The sequence below is a fragment of the Varroa destructor genome, unplaced genomic scaffold (genome assembly GCF_002443255.2).
Source record: "Varroa destructor unplaced genomic scaffold, Vdes_3.0 BEIS01000003.1, whole genome shotgun sequence".
Classification (NCBI taxonomy): Eukaryota; Metazoa; Arthropoda; class Arachnida; order Mesostigmata; family Varroidae; genus Varroa; species Varroa destructor.
In genome coordinates, this window is record NW_019211456.1 from 25273443 (window position 1) to 25296770 (window position 23328).

A 23328-nucleotide genomic window follows, 5' to 3' on the forward strand; every position below is an offset into this window, starting at 1 on the left:
ACAGCACAGTCGCTTATTACCGCTACTACTATGTATATATAATGATGAAATTGTTAATAACATCGTTGATACATCCATCGTAAAGACGGAGGTAAACGGCCATGGTGTTATGTTATAGCCACTGTTCTGTTATTGCTTTATATCTAAAGATTTAGGAACGACGCTAGAAAGGCGCTCATCTATGTTCTAATAGCCATTGGTTTCTGTGGCAATTTCTTCGCTGATTCGCCACGTGGGAGACTATTATATGACGTCTAAGCAAACACTGTTGATGTTCTCTATTCATAGTTAATAACCAATATGAACTACATATATAAAGAGAGATAATTATAACACTCAATATCGTTATTTATTCAGAGAAGTTTTTCCATTTCAGTGCATCTTGTGCCAGCAAAAGGACGTATTTTTTATCAGTCGCGGTAGATTGGTTTGCAATCAATCCGCTCGGCATTCAGTGTAGCAATCGCATAATTATGACGCTATGTTTCTGACTTAGAAAGAAAAATCAAACGAAAGATGTAAGAAACGTGTGAAGCGATGACAGTAGCAAAAAGCTAATATTAGATTATAAGCGACAAAATAAATAAATACTCCTAATGCGCAATTGTCAGCTGGGCGAACAATGGTGTATTAAAGTAAATTAGCTTAGCTTTTTGTCATAGGCTAGGTTACTTTAGTCGAGCGCGAGGTGTAAATCGGTTAGTTTGGAAAAAAAAAACAAAATTACACCGTATTTATTCACCTTCGTCGGCAGCTGGAAAAAAACTGCATCAACATAAATCAGCAGCACAATATCGTAATCTCAGAAAGGGACAATTTGAAACAGTTTGCGTCGTATAAGCCTTATAAACGAAATTTGAAAAATCTGCCAGATATTTTAGGGATGGCACTAGGGGCAGCAAGCGGCATGTTATCTATCACAATTTTCCTCTAAAGTACTTACATGTATCGAGAGACTCAAACAAATTTGGTTTCCTGCAGAATCTGTGGTAGAAGCCATGCGTGGCACAGCGGGTGACGACACGTCTTTTAGTTGGTTCGTCCCTTCCTACTCGTTATTCTCGTCCGTTTAGAAAAACTGTCCTATAACTACATACATTGATAAAACAAAAAAACGCCTACTTAGAATAGTTCTGTATTTCTAGAATCCATAATTGTGCGTATACACGTAGTTATTTCTCTTTTTACCAACAAAAATACTAGCTTATGTACATTTTTCAATTGTTAGTAAATAGTTTTTTTCGGCGACGGAGACGTAGAGCTCAAGCTATTAACAAAAAATAGAGTCGAACACGTTCTTGGCGATGGATTCCGATGAGGCGCCAATGTTTCAAGCATATGAACTTCGGAGAAGCAGCACAATTGTAACTTAGATTTTGGCGTTCGCACTATTTTGATTGTCGTAAATTTCTCTTGGTGCGAGCTCTAGCTGAAGCTACGAAGGCGCTGTCATTGCGAATTTTATCTCTGACGCTCATTAGCTTTATTATTTGCTTTACTACTTTTTTTCGAGCTTCTTAAACCGATCGAGTTGTAAGATTGAACCAATGTTGAGAGCCATATGTATATATATATATATCATCGACACTAGTAATAACCGCCTGAATTCGAATAACTAGAATGCTAAGACAGATGATACTATATAATAATCCCCACGTCAAATTATGGTCACACAAGCTAAGTGGTGTTGATTGACGATACTCAGCCATTTACAACATTGCTGTTAACGTAAGCTAAAATTCGAACGATTTAAAGAAGACTTTAACATGGCGTCCATTTTAAATGATTTAATTTAGGCCTTCGAAATTGCGAAGTTTGTTACAGCCGCTAGTTCTCTGTGCTTTTAATTTCGATCGTTAGTATGTTTTTGGATTATCGATATACTTGCAATGAACCCCCAAACATTTGCTTAGTTTAAGTAGAGCTCAAACGGTTTGAATCCAAGCCCCAGAGTGCTTTGTGTTTAATACATGTTATTTTATAAGATCGCGGTATAAAACAGTACGATTACATAGACAAATATTAGCCGCGGTCCGGTATTGCGAACTAGGCTAAATCAAGTTGTCTACTCAATATAAAGTTCAGTCCGATTTTTTCAACATCAAAATGTATGCTACACCTGACCAAAGGGTTTCAGCTCGACCAATAATTGTTGTATCTATTCGCATGCGTATGTCTCACGGCTACCGATTCGAGAATATATAATTAAACATTTACCAAAAATCAGATTCTCCCTCAGCACCGGTTTGTAGGTCAGACTTTCCGCGTCCATTTTTGTCAGACGTGACAGAGTGAAGTGAATATGAAAAGCGTCACTTCACTGGACCACAAACTCATCATAACGTTTGTCCTGCGAGCAAACGATGCAGCATCTTTATATTTCGACCTAAAACAAATAGCTATTTGCAAAATTTTAAATTTATATGGTGAGACAATTTGGAGATGCTCTTGTGGTAGCTTCAGATACCACCGCATTGGAGAATTCTTCCGTCAAGCGCACTCGGTTTTTGAATCAGGCCCATTTCCGGTAATTTCTGTAGAGTTCTTGAGGAAGAGCAATTTGAAAGAGACATAATGCAATTAGCTCGACCATTACATCGGTTCAGCCGTATAACAAAACAGGACCATGGTCAGTAGAGGCTCATTCAGTGTATGATTAGCTTTCAGATGTTCAGTAGGGATTTCGCTTACGTTTAGTAGCCCCGGCGTGGTCATTATCTCTCCGCTGCTGCACATCCATTGCGGTCTCCCTTATCTGCGGTATATACGCAATTTCTTTCCCCCGGGGTTCACTTTGTCAGCGAGGCAAATGGCATAGATGTACGTGAGTACATTTGTAAACGGTATCTCTAAAGTTCTCAAGCCCTAACTATAGACACTGTTAGTAATACTACGGGAAGTCTGCCCGGGGAGAGCTTGCTTCTATGATTCCACTTTAGAAGTTCGTATCTATGGCTTAAGTAAATTCGAATAGGCCTTTTCAGTCCTTATTTCAATGAAGTTCTTATATATATAAAAAAAAAACCTACTTCTTTCAGCGGTTTGGTTCTTTCGTATGGATTTCGACAGAAGACCAGCTATGACAAATCAACAGTACGCGATATCATTGCTCAAACGGTCTTTAAACAGATGTTGCGTATTGCGCAGGATCGTAATAATCATCTTAATTATCTGATCATCTTTTTTCTATTCTCGAAATCGTTCGAGAATAAAAACGAGAATGCTATCCTTTTTCCTAATGTCCGACCGGCAGTGGTCCTTTGCTGTTAATCGTTTCGTGTATGGCCCTCGTTGCGTATCCGCCTTTGTCATTGTTTAGAAAGTAGAAATTTTGTTTGCTAAAAAGTGGCAGCATTGAGATAACGAGCACGGGCAGTGATTTGATCGAAATGACGTAACAGCGTAATACGCGTGACTTCATCATATCTTTGAATATGTCGTCAGGTAATAGAGGCAATCTGCATGCTCTTTTCGTCTAAGATAACCGCATTCGGATCGACGCTGTAATTTATGTGACTAATTCTACTGAGACATCCGTCAGTACGAGTTCGGAAAAGGTCTGCATGATTATTTGTGTGGGCTCCATCGAATATGATCATCTAAATGTGTGCTTTTTTTGTAAAAGTTTTTAGGAGACGATTAATACGCTTCGCGATTTCAACGCATTCACTACTGAATATTTAAAACAAATTTGTATGTATTTCGTAGCTTAGGTTTACTGCGTACACCATCAAGCCGTTGTTTTTTAACATGTGCGGTTCGGCAACGAACTCGTTTGTCTCAACCATAGCAGACTTTCAAGACAGACGTTTCTCACAAACGGGTAAATTCTAAGGTAACTAAACGCCAATGACTCAATATCGATTCGATACATTATAATTTAGGGCAGAGCGTCGAAATGACCAGGGATTTATATAGCTGTATACGTACAATTAAAAATGTGAAGTTCACGTTTGTGATTCAACTATTGGAGCAGCGTCTGTCTTAATTGAAAACCCGCTTACTTTTTTCTAGCTTATCTCTCTGCAGCGTGGACCTGTGTCTGGCTGAACAGTCTTTTTTCAGTCATTTTCATGTAAAGCTTGTAACCGATGGACATTTGATTTGTTGATACCAGATTTACGGTTTGATTGATTACTCTTTCGTAAATAGTTCCGATCGTTGCAAGTTACCTCTATATTATCCAACTGTAAATCGTATTAGTGGATCTGCTAGAAACTCCGTACGTTATTCTTCTCGTACTACTGTTAAATTTTGATACTTCCAAGAAAATTTTGCAATTTTATTTTTTTTTTGGTCCACTCATTTTTCCCAATAATTCAGATCGACGTTGTAATTTTCAGCGTGATACATTGCGAATGTATTTCACATGTCACAAACTTCTGATTGTTCTTTCAGCTGAATAGAGGGAACACTCAGGGAGTGATGACTTGTTAAATAGTGTGTTTTTGGGACACCCTGTATTCCTAGGGAAACATCGTGATAAATAGCGAACTTGTTAGGAAATTAGCATCTTAGCTAAGCCGAAAAGATGCTTTTTGATCTTTCCACAAATGTTATGAAAATACGTTTATGGGAAGTGCTGTTGTGCTATGGTTGTTGTCTTCTACTAGATAAAGTGAGATGTTTTTTAACTGTGTGATAATATAATAGTATATTGCATCTCATTATCCTTTTATACCATAGCCTTGCAAACTATAGGTAATAATAATTAACAGTTATAGTAATTATAATAATTCTTTAGTCGTGATTCATCTAATTCAATTCATGTTGCCACAGACAACCAGGTTTCTGCACTACATAAATTGTAACGGATAAAGGACATAAGGGTCGACTAGAATCAATTTTTTTTTAATTTTAATTTTATAAGAAGGTAATACAGCGACTGACAAACAAGGTTTCCTGGAACATGCTTATGCAATCATCGTAATAAGTATCGTCCGAACTTTTAATATACGAGTAATGTGAAGGCCAAGCGACGCCTTTGTTGAAATTCCTGCCCGAAAAATGCACCGTTTTGTAAGAAATATTTTCGCTTTTTTTTGTTACTCCTTAGTTTCTTACCTCTCAATTTGTTCCCCACAGAGCACAAGCTACGTTACCTTATGTAACTGTCACCTCTTGCTGCTGGCCGTGATATAGGGTGGCGTCCTATTTTAACTAGGTCTTTACTCTGTCTCTAAATTGCCCCTCTTACTCTTGTTCAACAAAATTTTTCCTCTCCTTCTGGCGAAACTCGCGAACAACAAGAGGTCGTAATGAAAAAACCTGAGCGATTATATTTGCCCATCGCAATTCCAGTACATGTTAACAGAGGCCAGAAGGAAAACCACATCCGCAGTGTTCTACTACAAAATAAAATGGTTTGAGCAGGTAATGTGCATCTTGATTGTTGCCAGGTTTTTTTACAGGTCTGTTGACAGAACCTCGTATCCGTCCAGCAAGACTCACCCCCAGTTCGACCTTCTAGTAAAGGCAGGTTCTTAATGCTACACCGAATAGGCGATACCGAGGATTTATTTAGACAAAATAAATAGCTGAAGGAGTTGAGAAGTTCACAGTCGACATCCTCAGATGTATATGTCAGGGATTGTGGCATGGAAATGCTGTTGAAGTCATGCAAGGTTTGGCTAATGTTCTAAAAAAAAATTGACATTTGGTTTTGTAAATAAACAACTACATGTAACCTTCTTCGCAGAATAAACAAGTTCCTCTATTCACATATGTGTAGTATATGTAATGATAATAGTAGTTATAATAACGATACTGTTGATAATACATAAACATGGCAACTACCCTACATGCTAAAACAGTTATTGAGTGTATACTAGATGATGCGAAAACAAACTCGTGTTATAAAAACTGACATTATGTAGATGAATTTGATCATCTGTGCTTATATTATAGATAATACGTTGCTTTACATGCGCTGAACACAGAGCTTTTAAAGTTACCGAATTTGATCACGTGTGACGATGAAGAAAAATTCGTTCATTCTATGACAGAATTTTCTCTGTACTGTTCAAAAACAATAGCTTTATAGGACGATCACATGGATTGTTGCTGTGATTCGGTCTTCAAAGCTGCCACAATTTCGGCAGCTTTCTCTACTATTAATTCAGTTCTCTTCTATACTTTATAGTTTAAACTATTTTAGTCACTGTTGCTTTACTAATTGCAATACACAGATTGATAATAAATAATTTCATTTATTTTTCTGAGTAAAGTTGGTGTGACTCGAACAGCGGTTAAGCGCAGGTGAAGCGTCGGTACAAATATGAGCACCAAACTTATGGAAATTTCAATACAAATAGCAAAAGCTGGTACAATCAGCCAAATAAGGTCGCCATTCCTCCTATGAGCTCTGATGGAAACTCAACAGACGCAAAACAAGCCACGCACCAAATGTGGCCTAGCTAGTGCTATAGATCCACAAGGCGCTGCGGGAAGACGAGGTTTCCCGCTCGAATATGATTATATTGCTTCTTATAGTGTGTGTGTGCGAAATGACCGAAGGGACAGCTTGTCGCATCTAGCTTACCGTAAATAGGCAAAGTGGTCCGAGCACCGTCTAAGTCCTTCCTTTGACTATATGGGAGAACAGCGCTGAACATGAGGTATGTTTTACATATTTCACTCAGTGAGTTTGCGCTCTAAACGGCTCCAAACCGATGCGGTAATATACAACGTTTTGGAAATGGCCTCCAGTTGGTACAATGGAGGCGTCAACAATCGTCAGACAAAATGGAAGAGCTGAACAAGGCGAGACAAAAACGCAAAAGGTGTTACCTAATATACGAAGATATGTTGGTGCCCATCAGAATAAAATGCTCTAACGCTTCTATCGAGTAGAAAATTGCTGGACTGTACCCATTTAATAAATGTGTTCCTAAAAGATTGTCGAGTGTTTATCTTTAATGTTAATCTATCCAGCCGAAATTGATTAATATGAGTAGTTGTTAGAGAGGTATTAACGAAACAAATCCTTTACCGGTTACGTTAAATGCTGTGGTTGCAATGCCAACATATGACGAGAATCCGTCTGCTCTCAGAAAACACATCATCATCATCATCATTTCTAATAACTGACCAAAAAACGAACGAGGTCCTACGCATATTATGCGCAAGCTGACTATATAGGACAATATTTTTTGTGTAAGGAAGTACCTAGCAGCACGGGCGAACTGAGATGGCTAAACAAACTGAGCCTTCCTTACACATACAGTATATGTTTCACTATGTATACATATGAACAATGATATCTATTTAGAGAACAGAGAAAAATCGGATGAAACCCAACCGGAAAACTATCGATCAGACTCAATCGCATAACGTGAATTCGCGCAGCTATATAAAGTGACCATGTATTAGTAGACAGCCATAATAATAACAGCAACATACGAATGATGTGTCTGTTTGGTATCTAAAAAAAAATGGTGTCTAAGCGGTTGCATGCAGCGTTGTTTGCGTATATTTATACACAAGTGCCTGTGTGTGTTGATCTTTGGATACCCGCTCCTTCGAAGTGGAAAATGTTTAGTTGCATCAATTTGGGCTAATTACTGTTCTGGGTTTGGGCTAATGTGTGATTTTTCGCTATCTCTAATTCGATTTCCTACGATGGACGCTTGCAATACGCTATCGACGATGAACGAGTAGGACAATTAGATTTGATTTACGTATCTATGGATGCGATTCTTTATGAATTCGCTAATGAAGTTTTCGAATAATCGGCTATCATCCAGGTTGCTTTTCAGGAATCTCAGCAAAAGCCATTCACCTTGAGTCACTAGTGGCCTACCGCTCGTATTGCCTTTTCTGAATTCCTCAGGGATTTCGAGGTCGTTGTTGCGTAAGTTCTCTGAAGTCGCCATCACGGTGACGTAAACCAACTGCAAGATGGCCGTCACCAAAGCCAGCATAAAGACGACCCACAGAAGAATGTAGATTTTTTCGTTGAGAACGTTTATCGCCAATATACAGATTACATTCTGATGCTCGGTACTGCCACCAGATCCGTATGATTCTAGATCGCATTTGACCGCCTTCGGAAACACGATGTTGAGCACAGGCATTCCTTTCAGCCACTTCGGCACTAAGCTGATAAACTGGCCGTTAAGGAAGTTCTGAGTTAACGAGAACTGTATTATAACGTTGAAAAAGTAGAAGGCCTGGCATATCAAGAACATATAGAAGTAACGAGTGGTCTCGTTTTGTCGTCGAGATTGAAGTCGCTGAGCCAGCAAGATGATTCGTTCAACACGTACGTTGTTCGTAGCAGCCTCGAGTTCTCTAAACTGTTCGACGAGTTTACGGGTTCGGCCGCCTTCCAAGGCTTTCCACAACACGCGAGGAACCTGATTTAAGGATAGAGCGAAGATAGTCGGCAAGGTAATGGAAGAAATCTCATTAGATATGATGAAGATAAATTTCTATTCGAGCGTTACGTGATGTACAAACAGCTGAAGCTAAGATCTATAACATCTAGCATCTACAATACGAAGGTTAGATAGTCCACGAAGCCGCTTAGCTACACTGCTGAAAGGACGCTAAAAATCCACCCGAGCAATTGAATTCTCTAAGAATACAGTTGATGCTGAATAAGCGTGTACGACAATGGGGTACGATACGAAAAAATTATGTTTTAAGAAAAACGATTTGTATCACTGTTAAAACTGGTTGTCCACTTGATAAAGTAGATCAAATGTTTGCTTCGCACGAGGGTAGATAATACCTGAAAACTTGCGGCTTGTATAACCAAGCAGAGAGTGACCCATTGGTAATAATTAACGTAGACATAGGAATTCTTCTCGTTTGAAGCTCGATTAATAATTCCATGAAAGATCCCTTCGTCAGCGTGTGGGCCTTCAATAATGTACGAGGAATATGCATAGCATTTCTGTCTCACGTATCTGAAAATATCACACAATCTTCATATGATCGAAGCACTACTCCAAGAGAGCCTCCTTCATAGCACGAGGTACGCGTGAAGGTAAAAGTTCAAATGCTATCCTAGCATTCGCATACGTTCTTACTTATGTTAAATCATAATCAGCGAATAAAAGCTTGTACCTCAGTAGCAAACGATCTGCCAGTCGTGTCAATGGACTTTGAAACAAAAAGGGAACAGTCGCACTTCATAAGAACTGCATCATAACAATGAGATGCTTATGAGGTAATCCGTCACTTTTTCGCACCATCATGATTTTACCATTTCTAAAATCAGCTGAACAATTAATAGAAAGTTACTTACGACATGTCGAACACACTGCCTGACGGCCTAGTGCATTCAATCGGGGAGTACCACGAAGTAAGTCCAGTGAGGATCGCACAGGCGAGAATTATTCCAAAAGCCACCTTATAATGTATCGAGCTTAGTAGAAGGTCTTCGCTGTGATTGGATTTCGGTCTAAAATATTTTACCGCCGAGATAAGAGCTCCATCTATACGTGTCATAGTTGGACACGTAGATCGGCCAACGATAGAAAGAACTGGCACGATGTCGCGACAAGAACCAGGTTCTATAAAAGGTTCAAAACCTTTACGGTTTTGCTTAAACTCGCGCAGCTTGCTTGAAAGGTCAGGTATGAAGAAATTTTTAGGAAAAGCTTAGCGGTTTCGAAGTGGGAAAGATTTCCCACATGACTAGGGCATAAGTTCCCCAGCGGCACAAAGATTTTCTTGGCCCAATCCTATCGACTATGAGCGTGCGAGAATCAATGACGCTAATGTCGGCAGTGAGTTGTGTACAAGTCTGCTACTCTACGACAACACAAGTCTGCTCGCAATATTAACTAGAGTCTAAAGAACGTTCAAAATGACCAGCTTTGATGTGTAGGGTTTGCGCGTTATGCGAACGTGCCTTTACATTGGGTGCGTGGCAGGATCCATGTTAGCTATCATATGCGAACCCATTGAACGCGAGGCACTTGCTTAGATAGGGCGCACATAATAAGTCATAGTCATAACCATTGTTTGCCAACATTATTAGTTACGCAACTCAAATCATCATATTATCCATCAGGTATAGAGGAACTTCAAGGCGGTAAAGCTCTACCAGAACGCAGAATCAAACTGTAAAGATGGAGTATGTAGTTCGCCTTAGCCACATAAGATAACCCAATCCTTACGTAGATTCACTATGTCTTCATTTTGTCCTTTAATTTTTCTAATAACTATAAAGAACATGGAGTAAGGCGCGCTGAGTTTAGATTGTACGTATGTATGTATAGATCATTTAAGCGTGCAACGACGAAATTAACGTACCGAAGTGCAGTACTGCAAATCGATTTGTTTTGCAAACGAATACGCAGGAAGATTCTACATTAAACATTCACCCTTCCTATTGACCCAACATAATCTGAAGATCTGTAGATCTTCTGTTTTCTGCGTTCCTTTATAATTTCATCTTTTCCCGTTGTAAAATTATCCGAAACCTGATCTATGAACTGATACAACTGCAGAAAATGTTACGTACTAATCATCTTTCAGAAATAATGAGTTCCATGAAGGGTCGTGTAGTTGACGTATATTGGAGCAATTAGTATCGAATGCGTAGTCCGTGATTCTGAAGCACAAGTAGTTTATTGCCAAAACTCAGCCACTAGCGATTATTTACTAATGAAGATAACTTTAATATCGGCATCTACGGATTCCCTGAAGAAAGGACAGCTAAAACCTGTTCATTGACTTTAAAATTTGGTGACAAATTAATCCCATATAAAGTTGTTCGAAGGCGGTACTTCCTATATTTATGGCAAAAATGCACACACATGCTTTTATTAGTTCAGATATTAAAAAAAGAAAAAAAGCATGTGATCATCTAAGTGTCCTTCTGTGAAAGTGATCTTAATAACTCACACAACTTTCTCTTAATCTCTTAAAATGGAGTTACCACAAAAACACTTCGTTGATTTTATCGACCAACGCAGACGTAACGGAGAAACGGACCTGTTTTCGACTATCTTTTCAGATAATGATGTATTGTTTGTTGATGTGAAAGATACGCTATATTTTCCTAAGGACAGAGGATTAAAACAGAGGCAGCTTCGTCGATGTCTTGCCTATTCAAGCATCTTTGGCCTACCATCACTGCTCTTTTTAACAGGCTATCGTGTTAGTATCGGCACCGAGCCTTGCGTCAAGATGTTCGCCAGACCAGTATGAAACTAGCTAGTTTTTTTTTAGTGCGGCAACTTGTCAACATTAAATTCATAGATAGCTATTTCTATTTTACACAGACTATGGCATCATTTTTGCCATAGAGTCGCACGTCACATTACTCAAAAGCTTCTACATGCCTAAAGTGATCACTGTTACCCTCTCTGCGGGACGGCTATCGCTATGACAATCAATATACACGGGACGCTATGCTTAAACAAATGACAGGATTGTTCGGAAAGAATCGTCGCATAGTTACGGAAGGATTTGGTTGTGAAGCGGCAGACTGACGGCATTATGTCAATGCTAATCTCCGATATCAAAATGTTCTACATAACAGCGAATGGAGTTAGATACAATGGAGAAGTTCTTAATTAATCACCAAAAAGTAATTTTTAAAGGGACCAAATTGTAAGGACAGTTAAATTCATTCATCATAGCATAGAATACATTAGCATTGTAATTGCACGGAAGCTAGTTTTCGCACTGATGTACTACCTTTCGGACCAGCTGACGAGCGTCAATCGCTCTCGTACGGACTACAACACCGTGAGTTTGGGAGCCGTTAGTCCCCTGATATAGATTATCATTTTGACGTCCCCCTAGAAGTTGGCATAACTAACGGCGTAGTAATTTCACGTGATGAATAGCTCAGTAAAAAGATGAGATGGAGTCTGACAAAGTGCTTCATAAACTTCTAGTTAAAACGCGCGTGATTGGCAGAAACTTTCGCATCTCTGCCGTTCGTGTAATGCTACGCAGAGGACGCCAGTTCTAGGTGTGCAGCTATAACTGATTTAGCCGGTACATCAGTTTGGCATCCCGCACAGAATACTAACAACGCCAGTCAGTGTGAGTCGACGCTCAACGTAAATTCGTCTGATCATGGAATGCTCCGTTCCAAGCATACTAAAAAAATCTTACTGACTATTCTTCACAAATATATAGTTCAGACCTAGAAGGCCATGTTCAAGCTCCCGTAGAAACTTCATTATGTTATTGAGGCTTTTGCTACCGTGACAGACAGTTTCATTGATTTTAGCTTCTACTACTGGCTTCTACTTCGGCAGAGTAGCATTAGCCGCACTTGCGAACAACAACTCAAAATTACCACCTTTGTCTTCGTTTCGGACTCGGACGTCTGATCTTCCTTTATGAGCATTCGGATGGAAACTTGTCCCTGATGGCGTCTTTCGTCTTTCTTTGACTAACTATTAAATTTTCATAACTTGATTTTGCAAAAAGTTTTCACCGTTAGATCTGAGCATGTGTGTGGTTATGTTCAATCACGCTAGGATTTTTACGCGTCTGCTTAAATGAAGCCCCTGCGAAATACCAAACTCGGTCTCTTTCGCGGTCCTTCAGGTAGTTAAATTCCTAGATAGTTTACATTAGACTAACGTTAACGACAAAATCTGCATCGATCCCTATTTTTTTAAATAAGGTCGTAGCTCATAAGCGTTTCGAAAACGCGATTGCCGTTGCATAGAAGGACGAATCCCATATCGACTAAACACCGTTCTTGTCAGAGAAATATGTAATGAATTTTTTGTGCCTATATATTATTACTAATATGGACTTCTGATTATGTCCTTTACGAATGCTCTGACGACTCCTACTGAACCGGTGCTTGGCAAGTAGAAATCAGAGTTTTAGAGGACTCGGACGATACGATGGCAACGATATCGGTCAAGTGACAAACATTTGAAACAAGGTGCGATCGCTACACCTCTATTTATATTGATGTTTACTTTGGACCCGTCTTTGAGGAACTTGCCATTGGGATCCGATCTTTTTTAATTAATTTAATGGTCCGAGCAGTGCAAACCCACGAAGTCGATTCCGTTGCTCAATCCTAAACGATGGCCGATCATTTGCGAATTCAGTACGCTCTCCGCCAAAGATTATTTGTGTCCAAGGGTAAATTCGCACTTCGGCAATCTGTCCGACTCCAGCAAGCAATATCTGTCTAAGTCGATTAGGGTACATGACACATCTACGCCTTTCGTTGCAAAAACGCGATTCGGTCGTTAGTTCTGCGGAATAGAGCTTAACGTAGACTAAAAAAACTGGATTCTGGTCGAGGTTGCCGGACTGTGGTAAAATCTATAGAGATCTTCATAATTCGTTCGTGCCATACAGATCAATTACGGTGAATTGAGTGCTTCAGATTGCTTCAGTCGCAGGAAATCGCTAAACAATGCTCAATCTACAAAAGGTAATTTCGTCATGTTGTGTTGCCAGGAGAGGCTTCTACACGACGAAAAAGCGATGCCAATGCAAGAGAAGAGCAAATTTTATATACGTTTGTGAGATCTTTTGCATCTTTGTTTTCGTTAGCGCGTTTTTTTTTTCTTTTTTTCAGCTATTTAGCTTGACTGCTAACAATTCTCAGAATAAATCCCATACGTATTCAAATTAGCGGCTTGTGGGTTCCTGGTAACCCAGCTAAATGCGTCAAATTATGATGCCTAGCTTTCTACATGATCTACACATAACGTGAATATACATATCCGGCGATGGTACGTTGTAACGTAGCTGCTTACACTAAACCGTATGCTGCTCAAAAATGTACCGAAATGGAAGATGTATTTTTTCATGCTTACTGATTTTCTTATCTTAAATAATATGACAATATGTTTATATGTATAATATATAATAATAATAAATATAATATTATTATATTATAAATAATAAAAAAGAATTAAAAAAAATAATAATAATAAAATAATTTTTAAAAAACAAGACATTATAAGTGTCAGGCTTTTTTTAGCTAGCAAGCTTTAATAACATCTGCGGCAGTACTCGATAAGCACAAGGCTCTGTTTTAGGTAGCGAAGGGAGACGGCGGCTGGACTGTTATACGTACCCGATCGACACTCGTGCCATACTCGTACGCAAACAACATATGTTGAAAGAATATGATTATTATTTACATTCACTACCTGAGTAGAGCGCAGCTAATACTACACGTATGAATAGATATCGGATAAGATGTTTAAGCCTCATAACATTGCGACACTATAAAAATTAATATACGAGACATTAGTTTTTATAGAGGCATTTAACTATAATGTTAACTGAACAGCTGGGAAGTTACCCAAATTACGATTGTTGCGGGGGTATCTAATCATCCTTGGGAAAGATTTGTTTGCACAGCTACTGAAACTGCCTAGCCAAGATAAGTGGGCAAAGAAATTCTAGTCTAAAGCCTTCATCCACCTGATTGATTGATTCAGCCGCTTAGTGTTCAATGAGTGCCATAAAAGGAACCGACTTCATCATAACATTTGCCCTACACACCCGCAGGAACCGGACTAGTTCATCGATAATTCTGCCTAGCCGTTAAGATCGTTTTATGTCATCGCATGGGGAAACTGTAGCGCAGTGAGCGCTCAGGTCTTGATTCAGTTCCAATTCGAGTGCATGGCCCGTGCGCGCTTGTTAAGCAAGTTAAAACTTCCCAGTCGTCCAATTGTTTTCGCTTGCTTAGCCTGTGTCCTAGCGTTTTGTCATGGGCTTGCGCATCTGCGTTTATCTTGCAAGATCTACTTTTATAGACCTATATTGTAAGCAGGTTTACTATACTGAGTCTTAGATCACGAATAAAGGTGGTTCCGCTGCTGTAGTAGTTTACGTAGTTAACAAAGTAACGATTGGACCTTGTTGTTAGAAGAAAGTGCTAAGAGTAGCTGCTTTATCTCAATTCTTTTACTAATTATATAGCTGAGGTTGGACTACCTAGGCTGATACCGTTGCCATTGTTTACAAATCTACATGTATAATATATTGCTCACCGAAAGTATAGGTTCGCTCTGAAGTGAATTATTTTAGCGTTGTAAGTGGACAATATATATGAGAGGAATACAGATGATCTAGACGAAGGTGAAGTCAAAAACAAATGTTTGCGTTGCCATTAATTCCGCATTGGAGTGCTGGTCGCTAGCATAAGACGAAGTCTATCTACGTCCGATTTCAAATTCAGGTCAGCACATGTCTAAGAATTTTGTAGACAATCACGTCACCATTACATCGTTTGGTCTATATATAGGTAGAAACCTCGAGTATTACGGCCGGTGTCGCCGTTAGGCATTCCTTAACATCAACCAACTTAGTAGTAGTTGTTAAACTTGTTGTGTAATATTTGAATTGAGCCATAGGATCATCATAAACCATTATCATTTTCATGTGTTTATCTTCATTATTTCATATTAGTATATGGAACTCGTTGATTGGGTTTGGCTTAACGCATCAAGGTGCTACCAGCGTATGTATTTCGGCGCAGATATTACACGAGAGTTCATTGACGTGTCTAGAATCTGACAGAAACTTTGTATCTGGGCGTATACCGTGCGACCTGACAACATGTTGCTGCCATAAAGAACCCATACGTTCTCACAATCATGCGTTGTGAGTACATCTTCGCGAAGTTGTCGAGCTCAGAGACTCTGATTTGTCGACGGTTCAGCTCTGAAGAAATGGAGCATAGATATCGGTACGGATGCAGCGACTGCGATGAACACCAAGCTTACTCAAATAGTACAACCCTTTGAGGCTATTGACGCTTCAGTTCGATAGTTTTGGTAATGCGTTTTAGCATTGTAAAGTTGAACGAGCTTTCGATCTTGAGTTGACGTTTGGAAATCCTGTGAAGTAATACATAGTAAGCCCTTCTCGACAACATCTATTGAATAACAATATCAGAGAAACAAATCATTAGCTTACCGTTACATCAGCGCTACGTAAACCACGCAGTTCCAGAGGGCTAATCGGGGCTCTCTGACAGTTGTCCTTCAACAAAGATCTTCGCTATCAAAGCGTCCTATAATGGACAAACAATTCGCAACTGTGTCAATCAAGTGGGCACTTCACAGCGCTGCTGTTCGATAGAGCGAATAAACGTTGAAAATTCTACGTCTGATACTACTGTCGCCGAGCATTGTTTCCAACGGCTGGCCTCTTCCAACGTAAAACAAACCGTGTGTCTGGATAAAGTCGGTTTTATTAGCCAAACACGTCACCGTAACAAAATTTCGGCGGCAGAACTTTCGGATGATACCTTTCGTCACCTTATGTCAACGCCTCCTTTGCTGTTGCTTGACTGTGATCAGGTTTGACGAGCGACGACATCATGCAAAATTTGTATTCTCTGTTTAGATCATCGATTGAAACGTATAACGTTCCGAACGGTGCTTTTGTGTACGGCGCGCAGGCGCTCAGGGTCCAACCCATCATCGTCACATAGACGCGAGACTGCATAAAATTTCGTAGTCAACTTTGCCGTTGCTGACGGCGTGCGGACGCGAACAGCAGAATATACCACGAAAGAAGAAATGCTGCCTCTATTTCATTGAGTGATCAGCTCCAAGCATCGTTCGAAGTTGGCAGTGCCAATTGAAACAGGCTGTGTTTCAGCCATGCTTTTCACTCTTCCGTGTCCCTAAGCCTTGTGGTGCTCTCGACCTATACCGACAACCGAAATAGATCATAACATTACATGGACATTAATTTAACACATACGATTATCAGGCCGAGTGTCGGACTGTATCGTTCGTTTGCTGTCGGCGCTATCTAATGAGAGACGACACCGATCTGACGAGGCCGGCCTCGCTCTCTTAATTCACGAAGGTTCCCGAGCCGTAGCCATTTTCATCGCCCGAAATTTTCGAAATACTGACCGTAATATCATGGCTTGCTAGCCTGTTACGTTAGGCAATGAAACGAATCAAACTGAATAAAGCAACACGGAAGAAAAACAAACTGATGGAACGGTAAGAAATAAACGATAAAAAAATGTACGTTTCCCCATCCAGCTGTCTGTCCATTTCCCTACATTCTAATGATGTACTGATTTGAAAGATGTGCTTATAGTAAACGCACTTTGAAACTAATGACTGCCAACAGCCGTATCAGTCCGAACAGCGATTTATTCGTTAAGTTACTTACCTACTTCAAGTTACTTAAGCATATGTGTGGAGGAGCGTACCAATGGACGCTACTGATACTGTTGCGATCGCACTCACAAAATGACAGCCGCGAAGACGTGAAAACAAAAAAAGATGCAAAAAATGTAGGAGTTAACGGCGCGGCAAAGTACGACTGATGGTGGAAATGGCCGGTGCAACATGTCTTGAAAGCCTCACTTGGCCGGCGGATATGCAACAAGAATTCGTACATGCATGCTCATATGTCGCTTGCAGGGGCCGTCAACTCGAATAGGCCGCGTCGGCAGTGGTCAGAATGGTTAGAACGGCGAGTGTTGTTCTCAGTAGTCAATAGTAGTACTTGGTAAAAGTCGATGTATGACGCGCGTTCATGAGACTGCAATTACTCATATACAAATCAACGAAAGATGGCTAAAAATCGCGGAATTAGTACCACGCGTGATAAGAAGGGAGTCAGTTATGCATCTGAATTTGATAAACATTTTCATCACGTTTAGATATCCGCAGTCTTATTTCTTAAGCAATTGGCTTTACCGAAGCTAAGTTCGTGGTCTGTTTTTCATGTCAAACCTAAAATACGCTGCCGTCATAAAACGGATAAGGCAAAAGGTACTTTCGACACATTATGACGTCAGGGTGATAAGTCTGATAGCGGTGAGTCTGATAATGGGGCTTCCGTAGACGTAAGAACGTACATACAACGAATGGAACTGCTCTTAGCTTGTGTCGCGGAGGCTGCAAAGAAGATGACCTCAGTTTGGAACACTACTAGCTAAGAGAATCCAAATCCTTCGGTATTCCTTGCATACTGCTACTATCAATGCTTAGTTGTTAAGTGAAGCCGAAGGTCGTATTGTGACGTTATTTTAAATATCAGTCGTCTATGGAGCGAATAATATTGATTAGGCTACAAGGTCTAGGTCTATAACAGCAGAAGCATGTCTCATATCTCACTTAGAGGCTATGTACACGATCGTGTAAAGCATATGGGGCCGACATTATCCGTCTATATTTTCACACAACTGGCCAGTTCCTCAGTTCGTAAGACGTCTTGTCTTTTTTTTTTTTTTTAACTAGAATTCAGAGTATTCAACGATTTTTGCCAGCATATCTTTGTTCATCAACCCCATTGTTTACGCAGTTTTGTTCCCAAGTTCAGAAATTTTTCCAGTTTAAAAATAACAAAGTAGCCGCGACGTTTCGGTGGCGATTTATGGGTGCTTATAGTTTAATTATTATAATAAACGGTGTGTAATGAAACCCGTCAATGGGAAATTGCCTCGTCACGCCAACCTATAGTTCCTATGATTAGGTCGTTGAATAAAACGGTGTTACAGACAAAAAACATATAGATTATATCATATCTAACACACGCTCACATTTTTTCTTCGAAACAACGTGTATAGCAAGGGTCGTCCATCTGAGAAGCGTAGTTTGTTAGGCCGACGAGGGTTGTGGGTTGCTCTTCAACATTTATAAGAACGAGCATTCGCAGTGACGGTTGCAGTAGCTTCAATAGTGATCCTGCCGATAGCGAGACCAAAGGTAAAAGTCAGTTAAGTGATGTATCAGAAGTCCAACCAATCCACAATATGGTTAAATTTATGTCAATTTAACCATATTGTGGATTGGTGAGCTGGATACTTGATGCAATAACTCTATTCTGTATCCTGTGATCATAGGTAGCGTAAGTCATGCTGTTCGGCCATCCTGCAATAAGGACTCCTTCGGTATAACCGAATGCGTGGAGTGCTCGTTGTTACATATTCTACCTAATGGATGTAAAAGGCCTGCAACAGGAATCCATAAAAGATAAACACTTCGTACTTGCTAACTGGTGAACTATGATGAGAGAGCTAGCAAAACAGATAGAGATTTCAAATAGTTTATATCATCTCATTTTCATGTCAAAATGCTAACGGCAAGGTCTATTCTGAAGCGGCTGAGCGTCCAGCTGGTAAACGCCTCTGAAGAAGCGTATCAGGAAAGCCTTTGGCACTGCTGGAAAAGCCAAGCGTTCTTAAACAAGTAATTCAGAATGGTCATGCGCGTATATATTTCGACCATCCATTTAGAAATGAACCCCGATCAAAACCAAGGTCATCAAGGCATCCTTCATAACGAATTCACGCCGTCCGGCTCCACTGTCATTAAATAGTAGTATCAGGAAGTTTTAAGCAGGTTGAGCAAGTGTTTCTGATTAGATCTTTGCCACAATCGGTCTTAGGTTCTTTATCATCACCATCCATACTTCACTATTCATTTTAGACATCTACAGAAAATTCGATGACTCACCGCATCTTTTCCAACCTCACCGCATCTGGCTTCGCAACTTTTTCCAATTCCCAGAACTACACAAAAACAGTTTAAAGGGAAAGCTTTTTGATACGATGGAAAAAAACAATAGAAAAATTGCTGAACGAGCTTAGAGCTACTCCAACGATTGGTAAGGTCGCGAAAAGTCAAGGAAGTCTTTGAGGGATAGAAAGAATGGTAGCGAAGGTGTGCTGCGTCCAGTGGGGATTCTTTCGAAGCGTCCAATTTCTTACGGGACAATTAATTGAATGCTTATCAGCCTAGAGGCAACGACATGTCCATTTGTGGAGAAAGAATTACATCGAGCAATCATATAGACCACTATATTCCCTGTTTTTTTTTTTATTTGTGAAAGAGTTTGCTTAGAGATTAATGTTTGTAGTGTATAATAAAGTTGGACATCTAGGAGAAAGCGTGTCTATTATATAAGCGTTCGTTAACTAACTTTATTCTACACTAAACCATTTGCGACCGCTTGATCAGCTCTTCGTACCTTACTTATTTAACACAATATTGATCTAAAAACTAGCAGAAATCCCGTAATTGGCTCATCTTTGTTGGATAAAAAAGTTTATTTATTTCGTTTTTTTTTTTTTAGTTTAGTTTAGCAGATCAGTTAGTTAATGAACTGTTCACTTTCTAGGCATTTGCTGAGATCAACCCATATTGATTGATTTATTGTACAGTTGTTCTAACCATAGAGTACGCTACCTTTTTTCTCGTCGAACAGTTTCAACATTCGCGACCAAAAATGTGGGTTCGGCAGTATTAAACAGTGGAATATCACCACGACACGTGCAAAATAGGCAGATGGTCACATGATCAGAACCCGCTTAGTCGATTGCTGAATAGCGCCATTTCCATCAATAACCGATAGTCGTTATCTTTCGATAAATTATATGCACAAGAGCATAGATGGTGAGAATGTAGAAGCGTTATGGAAACTTGCCAAGCGCTCGAAATTTACCGGTTTCTCTTTTTTTCAGGGACGAAAGGCGAGAAATTAACGTCATCGTTTAGCCGAATCAGTAGGCGCAAGCGTCCCTTCATACCGCCGAGCTTCGGCAGTTCGATTGCTTTGGCTATTTCAGCGACAAATTAAAAGTATCTAGTAAGTAGAAGAAATAGTAATGAGTAATAAAATTTTTCCAAACTTACGCTGTAAGAACGTCGTTGGATATTGAATGAACATTGCAATATTACGTACATGGAATAAACTCTAAGTGAGACAAGTGATAAATTAACAACTTATTTCGATATAGTGGTGATCTTATAACACCGATACGACCCTCGAACATCACCAATCGCGAATCCAAGAATATACATTAAACAATACTGATGCTTGTTGCTTTGACAGAACATACTTTTATACCAGCGCAGATATTAATTATGTTCGTATCGAACGTACGGCCAGGGACTGTGTATGCTACTCTTTTCGATGCAGTCATAAAGCCCACCCGCGTCTATAAATGGAGTTTGCCACATTACCGTTTCTCCGCCCAGTATTCGCATAACAATATCTTGAAGTATACAAAATTGCCTTCATCGCTTAGGCACGTTTCCGTTTGCTTCGACTCCTTAATAAGAAACACTTTAAAAAGGAAAAGGAAGTTACTTTAGTACAACAACGATCACGTTGTTATCTAATCTTTGATTACGCAATCCAAACAAAGCGTATCGTCCGAATCGTTCCCCCAAATAGCCACTAGTCTCCTCGCACCCGAAGCAATTGGGCCAGTGACTGGTCGTAAAATATTGATGTGCCGGGTTCTCCATAGGCTTCGAGGATTATGATCCGATACTTGGACCTAATGTAGCTACTAGTATTTCCACCCGTAATGTGTTCAATGGCACATATATTTGTAGCGCATATAATCGAAGTAAATGTCTACAAGAACTACATGCAAAAGAGGTGTTTTTTGCCAGTAGCTAAGGAAGTTGGAAATTGAAGCCCTCATACCCAGATAGAACGAATAGTTTTGAATACATTTAAACATAAATGATAATTAATTATCAATTTAATTTTTTTGACATTTTGAAAATTGTTCACTTACATTGTTGGTTCAGTTTGTTGACATCTGTAAGCCAGTCAACACGTTTTTTGCATAAACCTTCATGTAAACATTCGCATTGGTATATGTACTTGGATGCAATCTAAGCATTTTTGTTGTTTTTTTACATGCTGACTGTTACAGGCGGAAATTCCTGGCCAGCATCCCCAAACTACCCATGGACCTCGCTTTACCCTTAGACTTCGTCATCGCCCGTTTAATTAATCCCCATATATTGCGGATTTTACTAGCGAATCGACATATTATTAAGTCTCTGCTCCACTCTGTCTTTTTCAAACATTGAATATTACTACCGGCACAGTTCTTCTATGCTGCACATAAGACACCGTCAAACATTGATAAAGTCGCAAGTTATTTGTCGGTTGCTGAAGCCGGAAGAGTGAACTCAGATTGTAGCATTTACTGCCTCGCATGGCTCCGTATGGGTACATTGACTGAACCATTTTGGCAGCGTTTGTGGGATCGGTTCCTCGCTGTGTCGAAGACAGCATCTAACGGGAATCTCTACCAGTTCTCATATAGAAACTCATGTAGAGAATATCACATAGAAAAGCATGCAAATGTGGACAAGTTAAGCATAACGTAATACAGTTTGTCCCATCTCTGCAATGGCTGCTGGACTAATGTCGCTCGTTCGTTACAACCTTAGAATTCGACAGCCAACCCAGTATTTAATGGTTTCAAACCGAACACAGGGCAAGGACCATCCGCAGAAGCAGTGGTCGGAACTTAATCGGCCGCAAGGATCACTTGCCGCGGCGGTGATGTCGCCGAGAGGCCAAATCTTCAGCTGTTTTCCAAAAGACCATGTAATAGAAATACTTCTAAAGGCATTTATTAGCACCGTTACGACCTTAACTTAGCCAGCACGTCCAGGACATTTGCCCAGAAGTTAATAATGAATTTATAATTGCCTCTACACTGTTAGGACATTTTCTTGTATTTCTGGCGGTATTAATTGACTTCAATAGTGTCCGTAGTTAGGCACTAGAAGTATAGAGTTCAACATGTGTGAGTGCTTATAGGAAATGTGAGAAGCCCAGTATTTTAACTAGTTGGGAATAATAAAAAGCACAGGGCGGAAACGAGTCTCGCACGCAATGGAGTCCGGTGCTCGGGGCAAACATTTCTGCGAATAGATAAATTGTAGATATAATGCTCACTGACCTCTTCAGTGTTATTCCATTTGTGAACTGGGCTGGACGATCAAAGTCCGGTCTCTTTGTAAAGAGAAAATGAATAGGATCATCGGCGCTTTACCCTAACCATTACAAACATCGAAACCGTAGCATATAAACAAAGAAAGGAGAACCGCTCGAGTCTTTAAATTAACATGATGGAATGTTTTGAGTTTATAACACCAAACGCTCATAGAGTGCTGGCCTGGATTCTTGCTCATTATTTAATAAACATTTTAACTTGAGCCTATCTTGATTTATGTTTGCTTGTATTAAGCGTGTATGTTAATTAGTTATTAAATTAGTCTCAGCATTAGTCAGATAGGCTGCATTTTAAAACTCAAGCCCCGACTAGTCGAAAGCCTCGCTGTATAGCGGCCTTAAGCTTGTCTAACGGCGGATGTTGGGTGTTTGCCGACTCTTAAACCGAAAAATACTAAACTATTGAGTTTGTAGTTAAGATTGACAAGATTAGGACGACTAAGATCGAAGACGAGACAATTTAGGTATTATTCACTTTAAAGCACCTACAGATTGATAATCTGAAGCATGAAGATAACGGTACTGAGGTAAAGTAAGGCTGATATTTTATTCGGTACTTGAATAAGTAGCCAATTCGTAGAACACCGTTCGCGATGAAGATGCTCTAACAAATGA

General features: G+C 39.8%; 2 protein-coding genes and 1 long non-coding RNA gene across 5 annotated transcripts in view; 1 reads left to right on the forward strand and 2 right to left on the reverse strand.

The window, feature by feature from the left end:
- Positions 1–23328, reverse strand: part of LOC111248132 (uncharacterized) — a 30805-nt gene that overhangs the window by 2282 nt on the left and 5195 nt on the right. Inside the window, exons 7-9 of one of the 2 annotated variants that reach the window (XM_086982605.1) lie at positions 18485–18629; positions 17107–17481; positions 16193–16623 (exon numbers count right to left, since the gene is read on the reverse strand). The gene's annotated coding sequence lies outside the window, so the exon portion shown is untranslated. Of the gene's footprint in view, positions 1–943; positions 1090–16192; positions 16624–17106; positions 17482–18484; positions 18630–23328 lie in introns of those variants that run through there. The other variant, XM_086982604.1, reaches the window with a different exon arrangement.
- On the reverse strand, positions 6190–9772 carry LOC111247974 (innexin shaking-B-like). The gene is made up of 3 exons (XM_022799616.2): positions 9254–9772; positions 8735–8912; positions 6190–8357 (listed from the first exon to the last, which is right to left on the reverse strand). Exons 1-3 carry the CDS (start codon positions 9454–9456, stop codon positions 7665–7667), a joined length of 1074 nt encoding a protein of 357 aa, XP_022655351.1. The 5' UTR covers positions 9457–9772; the 3' UTR covers positions 6190–7664.
- LOC147756717 (uncharacterized) lies at positions 11272–22916 on the forward strand. 2 transcript variants are annotated; one of them, XR_015323040.1, is made up of 3 exons: positions 11272–12012; positions 20408–20532; positions 21617–22916. It is a non-coding gene; the product is annotated as an uncharacterized LOC147756717 (long non-coding RNA). The 2 variants fall into 2 exon arrangements; XR_015323041.1 differs by having other exon boundaries at positions 11272–11709.